This window comes from Canis lupus, chromosome 9 (genome assembly GCF_011100685.1).
Source record: "Canis lupus familiaris isolate Mischka breed German Shepherd chromosome 9, alternate assembly UU_Cfam_GSD_1.0, whole genome shotgun sequence".
Classification (NCBI taxonomy): Eukaryota; Metazoa; Chordata; class Mammalia; order Carnivora; family Canidae; genus Canis; species Canis lupus.
Genome location: NC_049230.1, coordinates 48727205 through 48745133, shown reverse-complemented (window position 1 = coordinate 48745133; position 17929 = coordinate 48727205). Strand labels below are relative to the sequence as shown.

Genomic DNA, 17929 nt, shown 5'->3' with positions numbered 1-17929 from the left:
AATCCTCTGCCAAGTCAGACTGTGCCCGGGCTCAGCGTCTTGCTTGGGAGGGGCTAGAGGGCCAGAGGATGGAGGTTACCACGTGGTTGGCAAGTGGGCCATGTACAGACCAGCCCTCCACCCACCCAGACGCGGGTCCCAGGGGGCCCAGCAGCAGGCCCTCACCCAGGACAAGCTGAGCATCCCAGGCCTCCATCAGCGGTGCCCATCCGGCCTCAGGTGCCTACAGAGTTTGGCACCTGGAGCGCCGCGGAGCAGAGTACAGGCCAGTGGCCCGGAGCGGCCCATCTGCTCCTGCGGGGGCTCAGCGGAGGCGTCAATTCCGGAGCTGTCAGGATTCCCAGAGCTTGGGGCTCCTCCAGGGTCCTGCCCCCAGGCCGCCGCCAAGCCACCGCTGCGTACGGCTGGACCCGGGGGCTACAGGACCCGCAGGGTGCTCCCTGGGCGCAGGCACCCCGGCTGCGCCCTCTGCCTGCGCCCTGGACCGAGGGAGGGCTCCTCACTTGGCGCTGGGCGCCACCACAGCCCCGGCCCGCCACGCGGGTCCCAGGCCCGCCGCACGGCCCCTTTAAGTGCAGCCCCGCCGGCCACCACCGGGGGCAGCACTGAGCGGCCGGCGGCCTCCGCGCCGCTGCCTCGAAGCTTCTGCCGGTGCCGGGGACGCCGCGGAGTGGGGAAGACGGAGCGGTCGCGGGCCTGCGCAGCCCACCGGGCGCGCGGCGGGGAAGCGGCGTCCAGGTGAGGGATGGGGGCCGCTGCCCGCCGGGCGCCATCACGAGCGGCGCACCTGCAGGGACGGGGGCCCACCCCAGGGCTACCCCAGCGGGTCCCCGCTCGGGGCGCTCAGGGCGGGGGCAGGGCTGTGCGGCGGGGAGGGCCGGGCGGGAGGGGCGCGGGAGGCCTGGGACCCCTGCCAGGGCCGGCCATCCCCACAGCCGCGGGAGGGGCGTCAGCCGGGCCAGCTCCTGGGCGCTGCAGAGGCCAGGCCAGCTGTTCCCTCCCTGGGGCGGGGCCTCGTGCCCTGTCATCGGACCCCCATCGCGGGGCGCTTAGGATGGACCCGGGAGAGCAAGGGGCGAGTCCTGTGAGCAGGCCGCAGTTGGGGTGGGACAAGCATGGGGATGTGGTGGCCCTGCCCCAGAAGAGCAGCCCTGCTGGCAGAAAGCCCCGGGCACACCTGGACGCCGAGGGTCCCCTAGACCAGAGAGCCTGCCAGGTGAGGGCCCAGGTCCCTGCTAGGCCTTGCTTAGCCCAGGGCCCGCTTTCCCTTGGCGGAGAGCCTGCCCAGCCCGTGCAGACCCTGGGCACCCCGGGGGTGGGGGTGGGGGTACAGATGGCCCAAGTGGACCCCTGCCCAGCCCCCGCTGTGGGGGTAGAGGAACCTCAGGTTGCCATGGAGCCTTCCTGAGCTGCTGTGGAGATGGCCCTCTCCTGAGGAGCTGTAAGGGGGGGCTCTCCACACCCACCCCAACCTCTCCTGCGTGGTGTGGCCTGGCTCAGGGAAGAGGGGCAGCCATGAGCTCGGGCCTCCAGCCCCCACGTGGGCCTGCAGCGGGTGACTGGCTTCCAAGCTGCGGTGTTCAGGCTGCAAAGCCAGGGACCGTCTCCCTGCGCCTTGTCAGGACAACCCCAAGAAGCTTGGTGGCTGTCAACCACTCAGAGATACTGGGGATCAGGGAGGTTTCTGCAATGAGAAGGGGTTTCTAGGGGCCAGCTATGCTCTTTGTGGGGCATTATTCTGGCCCGGATCACACAGAGGGTCAGGAGTGGGGCAGGCCAGCCCATCAGCCCAGGGGCTGTGCCAGGACCTGACGGGGTCATCTTGGCCCCCCCTGGGGCCTTATGACTGGGGCTTGGTCCCAGTGCAGCTGCCACAGCAGGACCCCATGCCCCACCTGGTCAGCAGGTGGGCAGGGAGGCACAGTGACTGTGCAGAGCTGGTTCAGGCTAGGGGCCAGGGATGCCCTCTCAGCACCGCCGGAGGGCTTGCTCTGCACTGGCCACTGGAGGGGGGTCTTCAGTCACCAATGGGTCTTGAGATGCCAACACCTTAAAGAAATCTGTAAATCTCACATTAGGATTCAGTTATTCCTGCTGGGACCACCCCCCCCCCCCATTTTTCCTGCCCCAGCAAAGGGGTTCCACCCAAACCTGCCCAATGGTTATTAGTGGGGGCAGAGGAGCCAACCAGGGACACAGGCCCCGGGGAGGAGCTTGGGAAGCACAGCAATGGCACAGCCTTTCTGGCTGACTGGCTCCACCCCAGCAGAAAGGGGCAGCAGCGGAGTGGCCAATGACTGAGTTCCTCCTGCAGGTGCCTCTGATGCCGGCATGGAGCAGGTGCCTGTGGCCTCAGCCAAGGCCTGCAGCCAGGACTGCTGTGTCCCCGGCGTCCCAGGTAAGTCAGGACAGTGCAGGGGTGTAGCTGGACCCAGGCTGCAGGGGGACCACCCTGACCCGCATCTCCCACCAGGGCCAAGGCCCCCCAAGGCAGAGTAGGCTGCAGCCGCCAGCCTGGGGACCTCTTTTAAGATGACCCGCACGGACCCACCAGACCTGTTGGTGTCGACCGTGTACCAGGACATCAAGGTGGCGGCCCCGGGGCCCGCATCGCGGCGCCCACCATGTGAGCGCTCCGTGGCCCCGCCGGCTGTGCCCGCGCCTTTCAACAAGCGCCACTGCCGCAGCTTCGACTTCCTGGAGGCGCTGGACGGGGTGGCCATGGAAGCCCGCATGGAGCCGCCGCCCCCGGAGCCCGCCGCGCAGCGCTCCCGGCCCCGCGACGCGGATCCCCGGCGCCGCGCCCGCTCCAAGAGTGCGCCCCGCGCGCCCCCGGGCCTGGCGCCCGCTCCCGCCTCGCCGCCCGTGCTGCCGCGCCGAGGCCGGGAAGCCCAGCGGACTGCGCGGGCGGAGGCTTCGCCACACCGGGAGCCAGCGTACCCCGCGCTGCGCGCACTCGCCAACGAGCTGCACCCCATCAAGCTGCAGCCGCAGCGGGGCGTCCCTGGCCGCATCGCGCCCCTGTGCGCCGCCACCGGCCGCTGTGCGCCCCCGGAGCCGCCCGCCGGGCCCGCACCCCACGTCCGCTGCCGCCTGGACATCAAGCCCGACGATGCGGTGCTGCAGCACACTGCCCGGGGCTCGCGGTCCTGCGGGCCGACGGAGACCACGCCCTGGGCACGCGCCGCCCCGCAGTTCCACGGCCTCACGGTGCCCGGGCCGCGTCACATGGCGCTGTCGCGCACCCCCACCCCCAGTGACACGTACTGCGCGGATCCCCGGGCGCTGTACTGCGATGGCCCGCTGCCTGGGCCCCGGGACTACACAGAGCGCCGTGGCCCGTCCTTCACCACGCCTCCAGGCCCCACCCAGTTCTTCTACACGGAGGAACCCGAGGGCCACCCCGGCAGCTTCCCCGCCAGCCCGGGGCCGCCCTTCGACAGCTACTACGGCAGGCCCTTCCCGCCGGAGGAGCCCCCCGTCCCCAGCCCCAGGCGCGGCAGCAGCTACTATGCAGGGGAAGTGCGCACCTTCCCAGTCCAGGAGCCGCCCTCCCGGTCCTACTATGGGGAGGCCACCCGAGCCTACGGCCCTCCCTGCGGCCCACGCTATGCTCCCGAGGACCCGCGGGCCCACCCCGCTCTCCACCACTTCTACACAGAGGACTTCGGACGGTACCGCGACCGCGACGCCCTGGCTCGGACTTACCCACACCCGCGCAGCAGCCCCGCCTGGGTCGACTGGGGCCTGCGGCCTTACCGCACCCTGCAGGTGGTGCCTCCCCCGGACCCTGGCCCCCTGCTTGCCTCTTGGCACGGGGGCACCGGCACCAGCCCACCCCGGCTGGCCACTGACAGCCGCCACTACTCTCGCTCCTGGGACAACATCCTGGTGCCTGGGCTGCGCCGGGAGGACCCCCTGGGCCGGGGCCGCAGCTACGAGAACCTGCTGGGGCGCGAGACACGGGAACCGCGGGGTGCATCCCCTGAAGGCCGGCGTGCCCCGGTTGTTGTGAACCTGTCCACCTCGCCCAGACGCTATGCAGCACTGTCACTGTCCGAGACCTCGCTGTCGGAGAAGAGCCGCGTGGGCGAGGGCCTGGGCCGCAACTGGTACGTCACACCTGAGATCACCATCACCGACAACGATCTGCGCGCCGCGGAGCGCCCGACTGCCAGGGGCTGGGAATTGCCAGGGGGGCGAACCCGGCCGACCCCACCCGCCGCCCCCGAAGCCCCCACCGGTGGCCGCCAGCGCAGCCTCGAGCAGCTGGACGAGCTCATCACCGACCTGGTCATCGACTCTCGGCCCCCCGCCGGCCAAGCCCCGGAGCCCGCGGCGGATGGGCCGGGCCGCCAGCTGCGCCGCCTGCTGGACTCTCGGCCCGCGGGTCCCGGGGCCCCCGCGCTGGCTCCGCGATCGCCCCCTGCGTCAGCCGGCAGCGCCGAGGAGCCCGCGGGCTCGGGACAGGCGGCCGACGCGTCCCCGGAGCCCAGTGCGGATGAGGATGACCTGATGACGTGCTCCAACGCGCGCTGCCGGCGCACCGAGACCATGTTCAACGCCTGCCTCTACTTCAAGTCCTGCCACAGCTGCTACACCTACTACTGCTCGCGCCTGTGCCGCCGCGAGGACTGGGACGCACACAAGGCGCGCTGCGTGTACGGCCGCGTGGGCAGCGTGTGTCGCCACGTACTGCAGTTCTGCCGGGACAGCGGCCCAGTGCACCGCGCCTTCTCGCGCATCGCCCGTGTGGGCTTCTTGTCGCGCGGTCGCGGCGTGCTCTTTCTGGGCTTCCCGAGCCCGGGCTCTGCTGACAACTTCCTGCGCTTCGGCCTCGAGGGGCTGCTGCTGTCGCCCACCTACCTGTCGCTGCGCGAGCTGGCCACACACGCAGCGCCCCTGGGCAGCTATGCGCGCGAGCTGGCGGCCGCCGGGCGCCTCTACGAGCCGGCCGAGTGCTTCCTGCTCAGCGTGTCGGTGGCCGTGGGCCCCGGCGCCGCGCCCCCCGGCTCCTCCGCCCGGCCCGCGCCCGCGCCGCGCAGCCCTGGGCCCACCGTACGCAAGTTCGCCAAGGTGGCGCTGGCGGCCGGCAGCCCCGCGCGTCCGCCCCCGGCTCGGGGTCGCGAGCCCGATATGGAGACGCTGATCCTGACCCCGCCGCCCGGCACGGCGGGCCTGGACCAAGACGGCGAAGCCGGCCGGCGCGCGCGCGAGGTCGCCTTCATCCACATCCAGCGCGAGCTGCGGCTGCGCGGCGTCTTCCTGCGCCACGAGTTCCCGCGCGTCTACGAGCAGCTCTGCGAGTTCGTCGAGGCCAACCGGCGCTTCACGCCCACCACCATCTACCCCACGGACCGGCGCACCGGCCGCCCCTTCATGTGCATGATCATGGCGGCCTCCGAGCCGCGCGCGCTCGACTGGGTGGCCAGCGCCAACCTGCTAGATGACATTATGTGAGCCGTAGGGTCGCGCCCGGGCTCGGTCCAGCCCGCTCAGGGCCAGCCCACCCCGACCCCGCCTGGTCCACGTAAGGCCCACCCCCCAGGCCCACCCCCCCAGGCCCACCTCGAGCCCCACACAGCCCGCTCGGGGTCCGCGCAGCTCCCGCAGGGCCCGCCCCCGAGCTCCGCCCGCCCGCCCCGCCCACCAGGAGCCCCGCCCAGCCCCCGGGCCGTCCTCTTGTTCGCCACAAGCTCCGCCCAGACCCCGCCCCCTCGCGTTCTCCACAGCCCCCCCACAGCCAGCCCTGGGGCCTCCCCGAGGCCGGTCCTCGGCCGCTTGGTGCTCCCCGCTGGGAGGCGGGGTGGGCCCGAGGACCGCCCGGCCCTGCCTTCTCGCGGAGAGGTCACTACCGCAGACCCCCCGCAAAGATAGGTCAGCCCATTTCCGGACGTCCGCAAGGCCTCCCTGGACCCTCCAATCCTGGTCGCGGGACCCAGGATCCCGGGTTGACCAAAGCCAGTCCCATCCCTTGAACGTGCCCAACCAGCCTCCTGTGGGTTGGGGCGCGTGTCCTCTCTGGAGGACACCCTGACCAGTCCCGCTGTGTGTGTGTCTCTGCACGGCTGTTCCCTCTGGCTCAGGCCCCGGATGGAGAACCGCAAGCTCCCGAGCCCGCACATCGGCGGCGGCGCTGGCCGCCCTCCTGTCCTGACGGGGCCCTGCAGGAGAGTTTGGGATAAGCAGCTATGGAGGGGCGGAGGGCTTCAGCCCAGGCGCAGGACACCCAGACACAGGAAAGGGGCACCTGGGAGGGGGCGCTGGCAGGATCCAGCCCGGCCAGGGCAGAGGGGAGGAGGAAAGACGCATGGGATGGATGAGCGCGAGGGACCCTCAAGGCCGTCCAGAGGGGGGCTCCAACAGGGCTGGACATTCCCAGTGGGAGCGGGTGCCCCCGGGGGTGTCCCATGGAGGGGTGGCCTTACCCTAAGCCGTGGGCTGGAGACACGAGGCCGGGGGCCGGGCTCCACTCATCCGCCTGGCCCTAGGTCCATAGCGCGAGTGACCTGAGGGTACTAGGCCGGGCCTCGCATGAGCCCTCCCGGAACCCCCAGCACTCCCCATGGGGCCAGGAAAGGACACCATCCCCACGCCCTTGCTCCCGGCTCTTCCCCGCTCGCCCCCGCCCCCTGCCATCCTTGCACTCCCGTCCATCCCCCAATGCCTGCGCACCTGCCTCCACCTAGCGCGTTTGCACCGGCCACGCGCCCCGCTCACCCCACCCGCCTTCGCGGCCTCCTGAGGTTTCGGCCCAAAGCCCAAAGCCCAAAGCCTGGCTGGCCAGGAGCGACCCTGGACGGGATCCCTGCCAGGGGGCGAACGCTTTGGAACCAAGTAAAACAGAACTCGAATATAGCCCTTGCTTCATCTTTGGGGGTGAGGGGAGCAGGGGGTGGGATGGGAGGTTGGCCCTCCGACCGGCTGGGCTGGGTGGGCACAGGAGGGAAGGGAGGAGGGCCTTGGGGCGCGGTGGGAGAACACAGAGGGAGGACTTGGGACATAGTGGGAGGATAAGGAAGGAGGACTTGGGGAGTGGTGGGAGGATGGTGAGGGAGGCTTGGAGAGGTGGGGGGAGGACGAGGGGAGGACGAAGAGTGAGGCCTTGGGGACGCGGGGGTGGGGGACCGAGGAGGAGGGGCCAGGGCCGGCCCGTGTCCCAGGCCTTCAGGGATGCCCCCTCTCGACCCCTAGATGGGAGTCCGGCACTGTCCGGCTAGGACAGAACTGCTGGGCGGGCTGCAATGGTCACCACCCATTCCCGGGCCTGGCCCCTTTAAGAGGGCGGGCGTGGCCTCAGTTGCAAGGAGCTAGGCTGCCATTGGCCAGCTCGCGCGGCAGGTCGGCCGCACGATTGGCGGAGGCTCTGGGCTCGGGCAGCATGCCCCCGCGCGATTGGCCCCGGGGTCCCAGGGCCCGCCTCCCGCAGGTTGACTCGACCCGGGACCGCGGGGGAAGGGCCGCGGCGTGCAGGGGCGGCGGGCTGTGGGGAACATGGCGGCCGCGGACCTCGCCCAGATCGCCGATGTGGACATCGATTCCGATGGCATCTTCAAATACGTGCTAATTCGAGTCCATGCGGCGCCGCCTTCCGAGACCCCGGCCGAGGAGAGCAAGGAGATCGTGCGCGGCTACAAGTGGGCCGAGTACCACGGTGAGGGCGGAGCCAGCCGGCTGTTGGGGGCGGAGCCAACAGGTTCGGGGTGGGGCTGAGGCCTGGGCGGGGCCAACAGGGTCGGAGCAGAGCTGATGACCCGGGCTGTGTCCACAGGCTTGGGTGGGGGCGGGGCCAACAGGGTCGAGGTGGGGCTGAAGGGCGGGGCCAGCCGGCTGGGGGAGGGGCTGAGGGGTTGGAGAGCTGATCCCCCACCCACCAGGTCTGATTCTGGGCTGGCTTGAGGGGGGCTTCTGGCGGGCAAGGCCCGAGCCCTCTCTCCTAGACCCCGCTCTCTTGCCCGGGTGCACGCCTGCCTCCCCTCCTGGGGTCTCGGCCCGGAGGGGCTCCTCCGGTGGCCGCGGCCCGTGCTGAGCCGCCTCCCCTGTCCAGCCGACATCTATGACAAGGTATCTGGAGATATGCAGAAAAAGGGCTATAGCTGTGAGTGTCTCGGAGGCGGGCGCATCTCCCACCAGAGCCAGGACAAGAAGATCCACGTGTATGGCTACTCCATGGTGAGCCCACGCCCCGGGCAGGAGGAGAGACCAGCTCTCAGGAGCCCTCACACCCTGTAACCGGTTGGGGGGGCGGTGCCAGCCCAGCTGCAGACCCTTTCCCTCCAGGGACTTGCCCGTTTCCCACGGGGGGTGAGGGGCGGGGAGGCCACTGCTGGGCCAGGGGGCTTGTCTTGTTCCTACAGGAGGCCTGGCTGGGCCGCCACCGTCCTCCGGTTCTTGGGGTGAAGCTCAGACACCCCTCCCTCTTCCTTCTCCAAGCTGCAGTGACAGCCCGGGCTCTCTGGGCACCTAGGCTGCACTCTAGCTCAGGGCCCATTCTCCAGGACCTCTCACCCTATAGCCGCCTTTCCCCAGGAGAGCTTCATGGGCTGCACAGCCAGTGGGGGACAACCGTGTTTGGCTTCCCCCCGGGGACCCCGCCGCAGGCCGGCTCCTGGGTGTTGCTACTGGTGGATGCCCAGGGCCAGGAGGGGGCTGTGAGATTGGCTTCTCTCTTCAGGGTTATGGCCGCGCCCAACACTCCATCTCCACCGAGAAGATCAAAGCCATGTATCCTGACTACGAGGTCACCTGGGCCGATGATGGCTACTGAGGCCTGTTCCACGGGCCAGCTTTCTCCCCTGGCCAGGCAGTGGAGACCCACAGTGGCCTGGCCCAAGTGCCCAGATTTGCCTCACCCACAGGAATTAAAAATGTTATCGCTCCTGCTGTTCCCCAGATGCTGTGTGTCTTGACTCTTCTGTTTCCCAGTCAGCCCTGGGGACCCCTGACCAGAGAGGGTAGACGGCAGAGAGCTGGAGGCAGCCCTGGAAGCAGCGAGGCCCCTGCCGACTGCTCCTCACCTGGCTCCACATCAGGGGGGCCCCAGGGAGTGGCAGTGCACACTCAGCCCTTGTGGTCTGATAAGGGGCCCTGCAACACTGCCCCCATTTATGACCTGATTGCTCTTCCACGTGGTTCCTTTGTCCAAGGACACCTGGGAGGAAGCGCTCGGAGCCCTTGCGCAAGGAAGTAGCACCAGGTCCCTCGGGGCCAGCCGACATCAGGGTCCCCTCGTGATCTGCTGTTTGAAGTCACGTGTGGAGCGACCCAGGACCCCTTCCAAGACCGGTCCCATGGCACCTGCCCTGCGGCCACAGGCTCCAGTCTCCCAGGGCCGTGGGGAGATAAACTGGGTGTAGGGGGAGTCAGGCACAGCTGAGCGGGGCTCGCCTTGGGGCTCCCCGTGAACGTGGGTGCATCTTGTGGCGCCTGCCTTGCATGAGCTCACGGGGCCTCACGGGAGCTGCTCCAGGCCGGCACTGCTGTGACTACATCTCACAGATTAGGAGACGGGTCTGAGGGGATGAGCTCCTGGGGGCACAGTGGTAAACGGGACCCAGACATCAGGGCCTGTGCCTGGCAACACCAGCCACACTGCCCAAATGATTGTTGCCAGATTAACAATTGTGATTTCTACGGGAATAAGCCGACAGGAGGCCAAGGACTAAACACTGAAGGGTGAAGACCCCAACTGCTTGGGGCAGGGAACTAGGCCACGCTGGGTACCTGCTCCAAGCTCTGGGAGACCTCAAGGCCTGAGTAGGGGCAGGGTGGCCATGGCCCGTGGCACCACAGTGCTTCTTCCAGCGGGGCCTCCACTGAGCAGGGCTGGGCAGCAGAGGGCACAATACCTGGGGCCTGACCTTTGGTCTGAAGGCACTGGGCAGGTGGGAGCCTACCTGGGCCAGGGGCCCCTCTCCTGGACACTTTTACAACCGGATGTTCATCCTCAGCACCACAGGGTGGGGCCTGCTAACAGGCAGCAGGTACAGAAGGGGCTGGGTCCCCAGTCTCCAGGTAGAGCAGAGTCAGCCTGTGGGGCCACAGGCAGACAACCAGGCAAAATAGCCACCAGGCTGCCCAGCAAGCACCCTGTCTCTTGGCCTCCTTCCCCCTGGGAACCCACCATGCCGCTGCCTGGCCACCTCCTACCTGCCCTGGTCCTGCTCCTGGGTGAGTTGTCAGATCTAGCTGCCGAAGCAGGGCCAGCCCTGGGCATAGATGCTAGCCCTGCAGGGCAGGAGGGTGCAAGGGCCTGGGTGCTGGGGGAACAGAACAAGCTTTCGGGAAAGGGGCAAGAATTCTGTTTCCCCTGGCCCCAGTGTCCACAGGTCCCAAGGCAAGGGGGCCCTGGAGGCAGACCTTACTCCACCAGTGCAACCAAATGGAGTCTTGGGTCCAGGGCAGCCTGGGCTCTGCTCCCCCTTCAGGGGGCTCCCATGTCGGGGGCCCTTGGTCCCGTGCACACACCCTCCCTGATCCCGACATGCTGCCACCATCTCCCAGGCCAGATGTACTCTGCGGGGCCCTGACTGGGAGCCCCAGACAGCAGGACCCAGCCCCCTCCCCTACCTGCCCTCTTGGCCCCCAGGGCCCCAAAGCAGGTAGACAACACTGTGGGTTGCCTGGGTTTGGGGGGCATCCTGACTCCGGCCACCTGGCTGTCTCTCTGCCAGCAGCAGGGTCCCCAGGCCGGGCCTGGACCCCCAGCACCTGCAGGGCCCCTGGTGAGGCCACGTGCAACTTTGTGTGTGACTGCCCGGGCTGCTCCGACGAGACCCAGTGCGGTGAGCTGAGGCTGGGCAGGAGGCAGGTGGGCCAGCCCTCAGCAGGCACTGCTGACCTCGTGCTCCACAGGTTACCACGCAGCCTCACCTGCCTTAGGTGTCCCGTTCGCTTGCGACTTTGAGCAGGACTCCTGCGGCTGGCGGGACATCAGCACCTCGGGCTACAGCTGGCTCCGGGACCGGGCAGGAGCCACGCTTGAGGCCCTGGGGCCACGCTCTGACCACACCCTTGGCACAGACCTTGGTGAGGCCTGGGTGGGTCTCCAAGATGCGCCCCCACACCCATTCTAGCCCCACCACCTGACCTTTCTGCTGGGCCAGGCTGGTACATGGTTGTTGGCATCCACCGTGGGAAAGAGGCCGCTGGTGCCACCCTGCGCTCTCCTGTCCTGTGGAATGCGGCCCCTACCTGTGAGCTGAGGCTCTGGTACCATGTGGCCGCTGGAGGTGGGTGCCCTGCAGGGAAAGTCCAGAAGGAGGGAGGGCTGCTGCAGGGCCTGGGGGGCACCCCCCGAGGGACAAGCGGCCAAGGCCTAAGCCTCCCCAGGACCGTCCTCCCATTACAGCTGTGGCTGAACTGCGGCTAGAGCTGACCCACAGGGCCGAGACCTTGACCCTGTGGCAGAGCTCCGGGCCCTGGGGCACAGGCTGGCAGGAGCTGGTGGTGACCACTGGCCGCATCCAGGATGACTTCCGGGTGAGCTGGGGGTGCTCTGGGTGGTGGGGGTAGTAGGGAGGGTCTGACCTGGACTTAAGTCCTAAGGACCCCACTCTTCTCAGGTGACCTTCTTTGCCACTCGAAATGCCACCCACAGGGGCACCGTGGCCTTGGACGACCTGGTCTTCAGGGACTGTGGGCTGCCTGGTAAGCCCCCCACCGCAGGCTGTGGACCCACACCTGGAGGGGCAGTGGCTCAGCAGGAGCCCCTCACCTGCTCACCCCCACTGACAGCCCCTCCCCCAGCTGCCCCACCCCCCAGGGTTTGGGGTCAGGGTGATAGGCTCCCCTCCCTGACCTCAGCCCCCCAGGCCCACTGCCCCCTGGGGCATCACCACTGCCAGAACCTGGCCTGTGTGGCGCCCCACCAGCTGTGCGACGGGGAGGACAACTGTGGGGACCGCTCTGACGAGGACGCATACTCCTGCCGTGAGCTGCAGGGCCCCCTGAGAACCTGGTGGGGCGGGAGCGGGTGGAGGAGAGGCCCTGCTGGCAGCCTGAGACCTGCTCCCCTCTCCCCACCTGCCCCAGGCCACCACATAGCCACCAATTTTGAGATGGGCCTGGGTCTGTGGAACCACTTGGAGGGCTGGGCGCGGAACCACAGCACAGGCGCCTGGCATCCAGCCTGGCCACACAGGGACCACAGCCAGAACAGTGCACAGGGTGAGTGGGACCCACAGGCTGGGGCACCCCCAGTCCCCCCACCCCCCCTTGCCCACACCAGTCTCTCCCCAGGCTTCTTCCTGGTCTCCGTGGCCGAGCCCAGCAGCCCTGCCGTCCTCTCCAGCCCCATATTCCAAGCCTCGGGTGCACACAACTGCTCGGTGAGGCAGGTGGCCCCCACCTTCCCCCGGGGCCCAGGCTCCAGGGGCCCCCTGACCTTCCTGGGCTTGTCCTCAGCTCGTCTTCTATTACTACCTGCACGGATCCGAGCACGGCTCCCTCCAGCTCTTCTTGCAGATGGAGAACCCAGGCTCACCCCAGGTCTCCATCCTGCTGCGCCGGCGCTGCGGGGAGCTGGGGGCTGCCTGGGTCCGAGACCGGGTCGACATCCAGAGCGAGCACCCCTTCCGGGTGAGGCCTGAGAGAGCAGCAGGTGGTGGGGGAGGGGGTCCAGGGGTCCCCACAGACACTGGCTGCTGTCCCGGGAGCTACCTTAGCGGGAAGCTGGTTTGGTGGTCAACGAGCCCAGGGAAGAGGCCTTTGGGAAGGAACAGTCACTCCCACCTCTTGCAGGGCTGGCGGGGGGGGGGGGGGGGGGGGGGGGGGGCGGGGGAGGACAGGGGAGGTGGGGAGAGGGCTGGAGCCAGCAGACCTGGGAGGACAGAGGCGCCGGGGCACACCCTGACCCCCTGTGTCCTCAGATCCTGCTCACAGGGCACACGGGCCCAGGGGGCGTCCTGAGCCTGGATGACCTCATTCTGTCAGAACACTGCCAGCCAGTTCCAGGTGGGCCGTCGAGCCCTCTGTCCATCCCTCCATCCCCAGGAGAAGCCCCACCCCACCCCTGACTCCTGGTCTGCCCCCACAGAGCTGTCCAGCCCGCCTCGTGGGCTCTGGGCCCTGGCCCTCCAGCCCCAGCCATCCAGCCTGCCACCTCAGGACTTCTGCGAGCCCGGACATCTTTCCTGTGGGGAACTGTGCATCCCCCCAGAGCAGCACTGTGACTTCCAGCAACAGTGTGAGGGGGGCGAGGATGAGCAGGAATGTGGTGAGTGGTGGCTGGAGCCAGGAGGGGGGGGAGCGCCTCTCATCCTCTGTGCCCTCCCGCCACCACTGGGTGCTGGCTGCTGTTCCAGGGACCACGGACTTCGAGGCACCCGCCGCCGGGGGCTGGGAGGATGCCAGCGTGGGGCGGCTGCAGTGGAGGCGTCTCCAGGCCCAGGAGAGCGGGGGCCCAGGCACAGATGCTGGCGGGGTTGCGGCTGGTGAGGCCCAGGGCCCTGCCTGTGGGCTGTGCCCCCCAAGAGGTCTTTGCTGGCCTCTTCCCCCAGGGACTGTGTCCGAGCTGGGGGGGTCCCTGGCGGGAACTGTCTCTGACAAACCTGGCTCTTTCTTAGGGCACGTCCTGTCCTTGCAGAGGGCCTGGGGCCAGCTGGCGGCAGAGGCCCGGGTCCTCACACCTGCCCTGGGCCCCTCAGGCCCCCGCTGTGAGCTCCGTGTGGCTTACTATTTCCATGGTCACCCTCAAGGTACCCCAAGGCCAACAGGAGCTCCTGGGTGTGCCTGCAGGAGGGGGTCGGGGGACGGTCTGGGAGGACCCACCATGATCCCCTCGGCCAGGCTTCCTGGCCCTGGTGGTGGTGGAGGGCGACAGCCGTGAGCTGGTATGGCAGGCCCCGAGCGGCGACAGGGGCTGGAAGGTGGATACCATCCTGCTGGGGGCACGCCGCCGGCCTTTCCGGGTGAGCAGGGCAGCCTGGGGGGCAGGGGGTGCACAGAGCCAGGCCTGACCTCACAGCCCCCTCCCTGCTGCTTCTCACAAAGCTGGAGTTGGTTGGGCTGGTGGACTTGGACGGCCCTGGCCAACAGGGTGCCGGAGTGGACGACGTGACCCTGAAGGACTGCAGCCCCGCGGCAGCCATGCAGGACTCAGGTCCTAGTCCCAACCCCGGGGCCTACCACCCAGACCACCCCAAGCAGGACAAGTCTCCCACCCTCTCAGGACACGAGGGGGGCAGGGGGATGCTCGAGGGTGCTGACCCCTCCCTGCCCCACTCCCCACAGAGATCTCCTGTAACTTTGAGCGGGACACGTGCGGCTGGCACACCGGCCACCTCACCGATGCCCACTGGCGCCGAGTCCAGAGCCGTGGCCATGGGTACGACCACACCACAGGCCAAGGTAGAGTGAGGGCACCCACCTTGGGGGTCAGCTCTCAGACTACAGGGGGAGGGGAGGCCCTCACACTGGGCCCAGTCCTGCCTGGAACCTGGCATCTCTGCAGCTCAGCCCAGTGTCCCCACTGCAGGCTACTTCTTGCTCCTGGACCCAACGGACCCCCCGGCCCGGGGCCCTGGCGCCCATCTGCTCACCCAGCCCCAGGCCCCCTCAGGCCCTCAGGAGTGTCTCTCCTTCTGGTACCACCTCCATGGGCCCCAGATTGGTGAGTGACCCTGGTGCTGGGCAGAGCCTCCACGGAGGCCTGGGGGGCTCTCTGTTCTGTCTCTCAGCCCATCGGAGGCTCTGGTCCCCTCCTGCCCTGCCCTCCATGTAGGGACACTGCGCCTGGCAGTGAGACGGGAAGGAGAGGCAGAGGTACTGCTGTGGTCGCGGACCAGCACCCAGGGCAACCGCTGGCACAAGGCCTGGACTACCCTGCACCACCAGCTGGGCTCAGGCACCAAGTACCAAGTAAGGCCCCTGCCTGATGGGGAGGCAGGAGGGTGGGGTGGGCCAGGCCCACAACCACTGACCCCCTCTGCCCCCAGCTGCTGTTCGAGGGCCTCCGGGACGGCTACCACGGCACCATGGCACTGGACGATGTGGCCGTGCGGCCCGGGCCCTGCTGGGCCCCCAGGCAGTGCTCCTTTGAGGACTCAGCCTGTGGCTTTTCCAGTGGGGGCCAGGGCCTTTGGACACGCCAGGCCAATGCCACGGGCCTCGCCTCCCGGGGCCCTCACACTGACCACACCACAGAGACCGCTCAGGGTACGCGTCAGGGGTGATGGAGGGTTGGGCAGAGGGGTCAGATGGAGGCTGACACGGACACTTCCTAGGGCACTACATGGTGGTGGACATGAGCCCCCAGGCCCTGCCCCGTGGCCAGGTGGCCTCCCTGACCTCAGAGGTGCACCAGCCTCTGGCCCAGCCAGCCTGCCTGACCTTCTGGTACCACCTGAGCCTCAGAAACCCAGGTGAGGGGCTGCGCCAAGGCTGCCTGGGGGCCCCCACGTGGCCTTTCTTCCTCGGCTGACTTAGGTTGGCCCCTGGGTGTGACAGGCACCCTGCAGGTCCATGTGGAGGAAGCCCAGAGGTATCAGGTGCTCAGCATCAGCGCCCGTGGAGGCTTTGCCTGGCGCCTGGGAAGTGTGGATGTGCAGGCCGAGAGGGCCTGGAGGGTGAGTGTTGGGGGCAGGCAGCCCATTGCCTTTGAGGGCCGTGTGGACCGCATGCGACGCTGCCTGCCCTGTACCTGCCCAGGTGGTATTTGAGGCGGTCGCCGCCGGCACAGAGCACTCCTACATTGCGCTGGATGACCTGCTCCTCCAGGATGGGCCCTGCCCTCAGCCAGGTGGGAGCCTCAGCCAGGCGGCCTGGCCCTGGGCTCTGCTATGCCCCACAACTGCTACTAGCTCCATGCCAACCCCAAGATGCCTAGCCTGGCCCCCCATCCCTGGCAGCAGACTAGAGAGGGGTACAGACTGCACCGCTCAGTGGCTGGGCTCCGTGGGTGGGGCTGGGGGGGGTGGCCCCCACTCACCACCCAGCTTTCTTGCAGCTTCCTGTGACTTCGAGGCTGGCTTATGTGGCTGGAGCCACATGCCCTGGCCTGGCCTGGGAAGCTATAGCTGGGACTGGAGTAGTGGAGCGACACCCTCCCGCTACCCCCAGCCCCCTGTGGACCACACGCTGGGCACAGAAGCAGGTGGGTCTGGGCAGGGGAAAGGGCCTCAGGTCCATGCACCCCATCTCAAGCGAGGCTCCCATCACAGTCAAAGGTCACAGGTCAGGGGGGCCAATTCCATCCAGTGAGCAGGGCGCCCTGCCCTCTGTTGTTTCTAGGCCACTTTGTTCTCTTTGAAACGGGTGTGCTGGGTCCAGGAGGCCGGGCAGCCTGGCTGCGCAGCCAGCCCCTGCCTGCGACTGAGGCCTCCTGCCTCCGCTTCTGGTACCATGTGGGCTTTCCGGAGCACTTCTGTGAGTGAGGCTGAGGCAGCAGCGCCTGGGCATTGGAGGGGGCAGGGGAAGGGGCAGGGGCTGGGGACCTGATTCGCCCTGGCCCCCTACTACAGATAAGGGTGAGCTGAGGGTGCTCCTGAGCAGCGTGCGGGGCCAGTTGGCTGTGTGGGGCACCAGTGGGCACCTGCGGCATCAGTGGCTGGAAGGCCAGGTGGAGGTGGCCAGTGCTGAGGAGTTCCAGGTAAGGCCTGGAGGCCCCAGACACCTCGGGCGGGCCCGTCCTCCTCCAGGCAACCACTTCTCTCTCCTGCTCAGATCGTGTTTGAAGCCACTCTCAGCGGCCAGCCGGCCCTGGGGCCCATCGCCCTGGATGATGTGGAATACCTGGCAGAGCAGCACTGCTGGCTGCCTGCACCCACCCAGGGTAAGCCCTGCCTGGTCGCACCTCTAGTCGGAGCCTCTGGCAGGCTCAGCAGCTCGTGGCCCACATGGCTGCCAGCAACCCTGCCTCAGGCCCAGGAGGTCAGGACAGCGACCAAGGCCCAGCCCTGCACCAGCGCATCCCTCCACCAGGTGCCTGTCTCCTCCCCTTCTGGGCTAGGCCAAGTGGGCCCCGCGTCTCCTTCCTCTAGGCCGTCCCTCCCAGGTGGGGCCAGACCCCAGAGGAAGGCCTGGTCAGGCCAGAGATCACCACCAGCCTGCCCGGAGCCCCTGCCGGCTGCTGTCCCTTCATGACCAAGAGCCAGTTCTCACTCAGGGGTGATTGGGGGCTGAGACGAGCGGCCTCGGCCAGGAGCCCTGTGCTGGCACGACTGGCGGGGCCTCAAGGCCAGGCCACCCCCATGCTCCGGTGTCAGGGCAGGGCTGACATATGCCACGGCCCACAGGGGATACATTACTGGCCGCCTCAGTGCCAACTATGGTCGGCAGTGCCCTCCTCATCCTTGTCCTCCTGGTGCTGCTCGGACTCGTGGGGCGGTGCTGGCTGCAGAAGAAGGGGGGCTGCCCCTCGCAGGGCGAGATGGCAGCCGAGGCCTCAGGCTTCGACAACATCGTCTTCAATGCGGTAGGAGCCCCTGGGTAGGGACAGGTGGGCAGGGGCACTGGGGAGAAGGCTTCCTGGCCGGCCCAGGGCTGTCCACCTGCATGCGCCTCTGTCACACACCGCTCAGAAGCCCCTCTTCCCCCCACCTAGGATTGTGTTACCCTGCCGGCTTCGCTTACCGACAACCAGTAGATGACTGAGAGAAGCCTGCTCCCATCAGCCCTGCTCCGCAGAGTAACACCTGCCCCTCCCCCAGAATGCACCCACACTGCCACCCACGAGCCTGGGAATGGTCCCCACCCCAACAATAAATGCCCTGGCCTATGAGGGCAGCCCCTGCTTATGGCCTGAGGTCTGTGCATTGTACTATCAGCAGGAAAGTGGGCTCTTGGGGTCCTCAGAACCAATCCAACCTGCCTGAAAGGATGTGCTTGAGGGTACCTCCCACACCTGTCAGTGACTCAGGTGACAGGTAACAGGCCACACAGGACGGGGCCAAGGGCTAGAGGACCCAGAAACAGACAGTGGGACCCTGAT

General features: G+C 68.2%; 3 protein-coding genes across 6 annotated transcripts; all 3 read left to right on the top strand.

The window, feature by feature from the left end:
* The first annotated feature begins 616 nt into the window (after positions 1-616).
* Positions 617-5570, top strand: AJM1 (apical junction component 1 homolog). 3 transcript variants are annotated; one of them, XM_038546162.1, is made up of 3 exons: positions 617-738; positions 2315-2398; positions 2474-5570. In XM_038546162.1, exon 3 carries the CDS (start codon positions 2533-2535, stop codon positions 5458-5460), a length of 2928 nt encoding a protein of 975 aa, XP_038402090.1. In that variant the 5' UTR covers positions 617-738; positions 2315-2398; positions 2474-2532; the 3' UTR covers positions 5461-5570. The 3 variants fall into 3 exon arrangements, with proteins under 3 accessions (XP_038402090.1, XP_038402092.1, XP_038402091.1); XM_038546164.1 differs by lacking the exon at positions 617-738 and adding an exon at positions 946-1216; XM_038546163.1 differs by lacking the exon at positions 617-738 and adding an exon at positions 946-1216 and having other exon boundaries at positions 2315-5570.
* A 1863-nt stretch (positions 5571-7433) lies between these two features.
* Positions 7434-8894, top strand: PHPT1 (phosphohistidine phosphatase 1). Of its 2 annotated transcripts, none has more exons than XM_038548717.1 (3): positions 7434-7654; positions 8048-8172; positions 8675-8894. In XM_038548717.1, the coding sequence occupies exons 1-3, from the start codon at positions 7495-7497 to the stop codon at positions 8765-8767; spliced, it is 378 nt and encodes a 125-aa protein (XP_038404645.1). In that variant the 5' UTR covers positions 7434-7494; the 3' UTR covers positions 8768-8894. The 2 variants fall into 2 exon arrangements, with proteins under 2 accessions (XP_038404645.1, XP_038404644.1); XM_038548716.1 differs by having other exon boundaries at positions 7525-7654; positions 7921-8172; positions 8675-8892.
* A 120-nt stretch (positions 8895-9014) lies between these two features.
* MAMDC4 (MAM domain containing 4) lies at positions 9015-17724 on the top strand. The gene is made up of 28 exons (XM_038548718.1): positions 9015-10784; positions 10855-11028; positions 11106-11231; positions 11351-11481; positions 11565-11649; positions 11806-11931; positions 12034-12168; positions 12241-12329; positions 12406-12579; positions 12870-12954; positions 13037-13216; positions 13305-13433; positions 13566-13697; positions 13789-13910; positions 13993-14101; positions 14233-14349; positions 14477-14611; positions 14723-14859; positions 14937-15156; positions 15225-15362; positions 15448-15566; positions 15649-15739; positions 15947-16093; positions 16231-16365; positions 16461-16588; positions 16663-16771; positions 17235-17413; positions 17543-17724. The coding sequence occupies exons 1-28, from the start codon at positions 10382-10384 to the stop codon at positions 17582-17584; spliced, it is 3897 nt and encodes a 1298-aa protein (XP_038404646.1). The 5' UTR covers positions 9015-10381; the 3' UTR covers positions 17585-17724.
* The last annotated feature ends 205 nt before the right edge of the window (positions 17725-17929 follow it).

What these genes read in the sequence shown, in the direction of transcription:
- AJM1 (XM_038546162.1), top strand. Translation starts at nt 2,533, where the DNA reads ATGACCCGCACGGACCCACCAGACCTGTTGGTGTCGACCGTGTACCAG.
- PHPT1 (XM_038548716.1), top strand. Translation starts at nt 7,577, where the DNA reads ATGCGGCGCCGCCTTCCGAGACCCCGGCCGAGGAGAGCAAGGAGATCG. An exon ending in CAAGTGGGCCGAGTACCACG is followed by an intron (nt 7,655 to 7,920) that starts GTGAGGGCGGAG and finishes CTGGCGGGCAAG; the next exon opens with GCCCGAGCCCTCTCTCCTAG. An exon ending in ACGTGTATGGCTACTCCATG is followed by an intron (nt 8,173 to 8,674) that starts GTGAGCCCACGC and finishes TTCTCTCTTCAG; the next exon opens with GGTTATGGCCGCGCCCAACA.
- MAMDC4 (XM_038548718.1), top strand. Translation starts at nt 10,382, where the DNA reads ATGGAGTCTTGGGTCCAGGGCAGCCTGGGCTCTGCTCCCCCTTCAGGG. An exon ending in CTCCGACGAGACCCAGTGCG is followed by an intron (nt 10,785 to 10,854) that starts GTGAGCTGAGGC and finishes CGTGCTCCACAG; the next exon opens with GTTACCACGCAGCCTCACCT. An exon ending in TGGGCCCTGCCCTCAGCCAG is followed by an intron (nt 15,740 to 15,946) that starts GTGGGAGCCTCA and finishes GCTTTCTTGCAG; the next exon opens with CTTCCTGTGACTTCGAGGCT.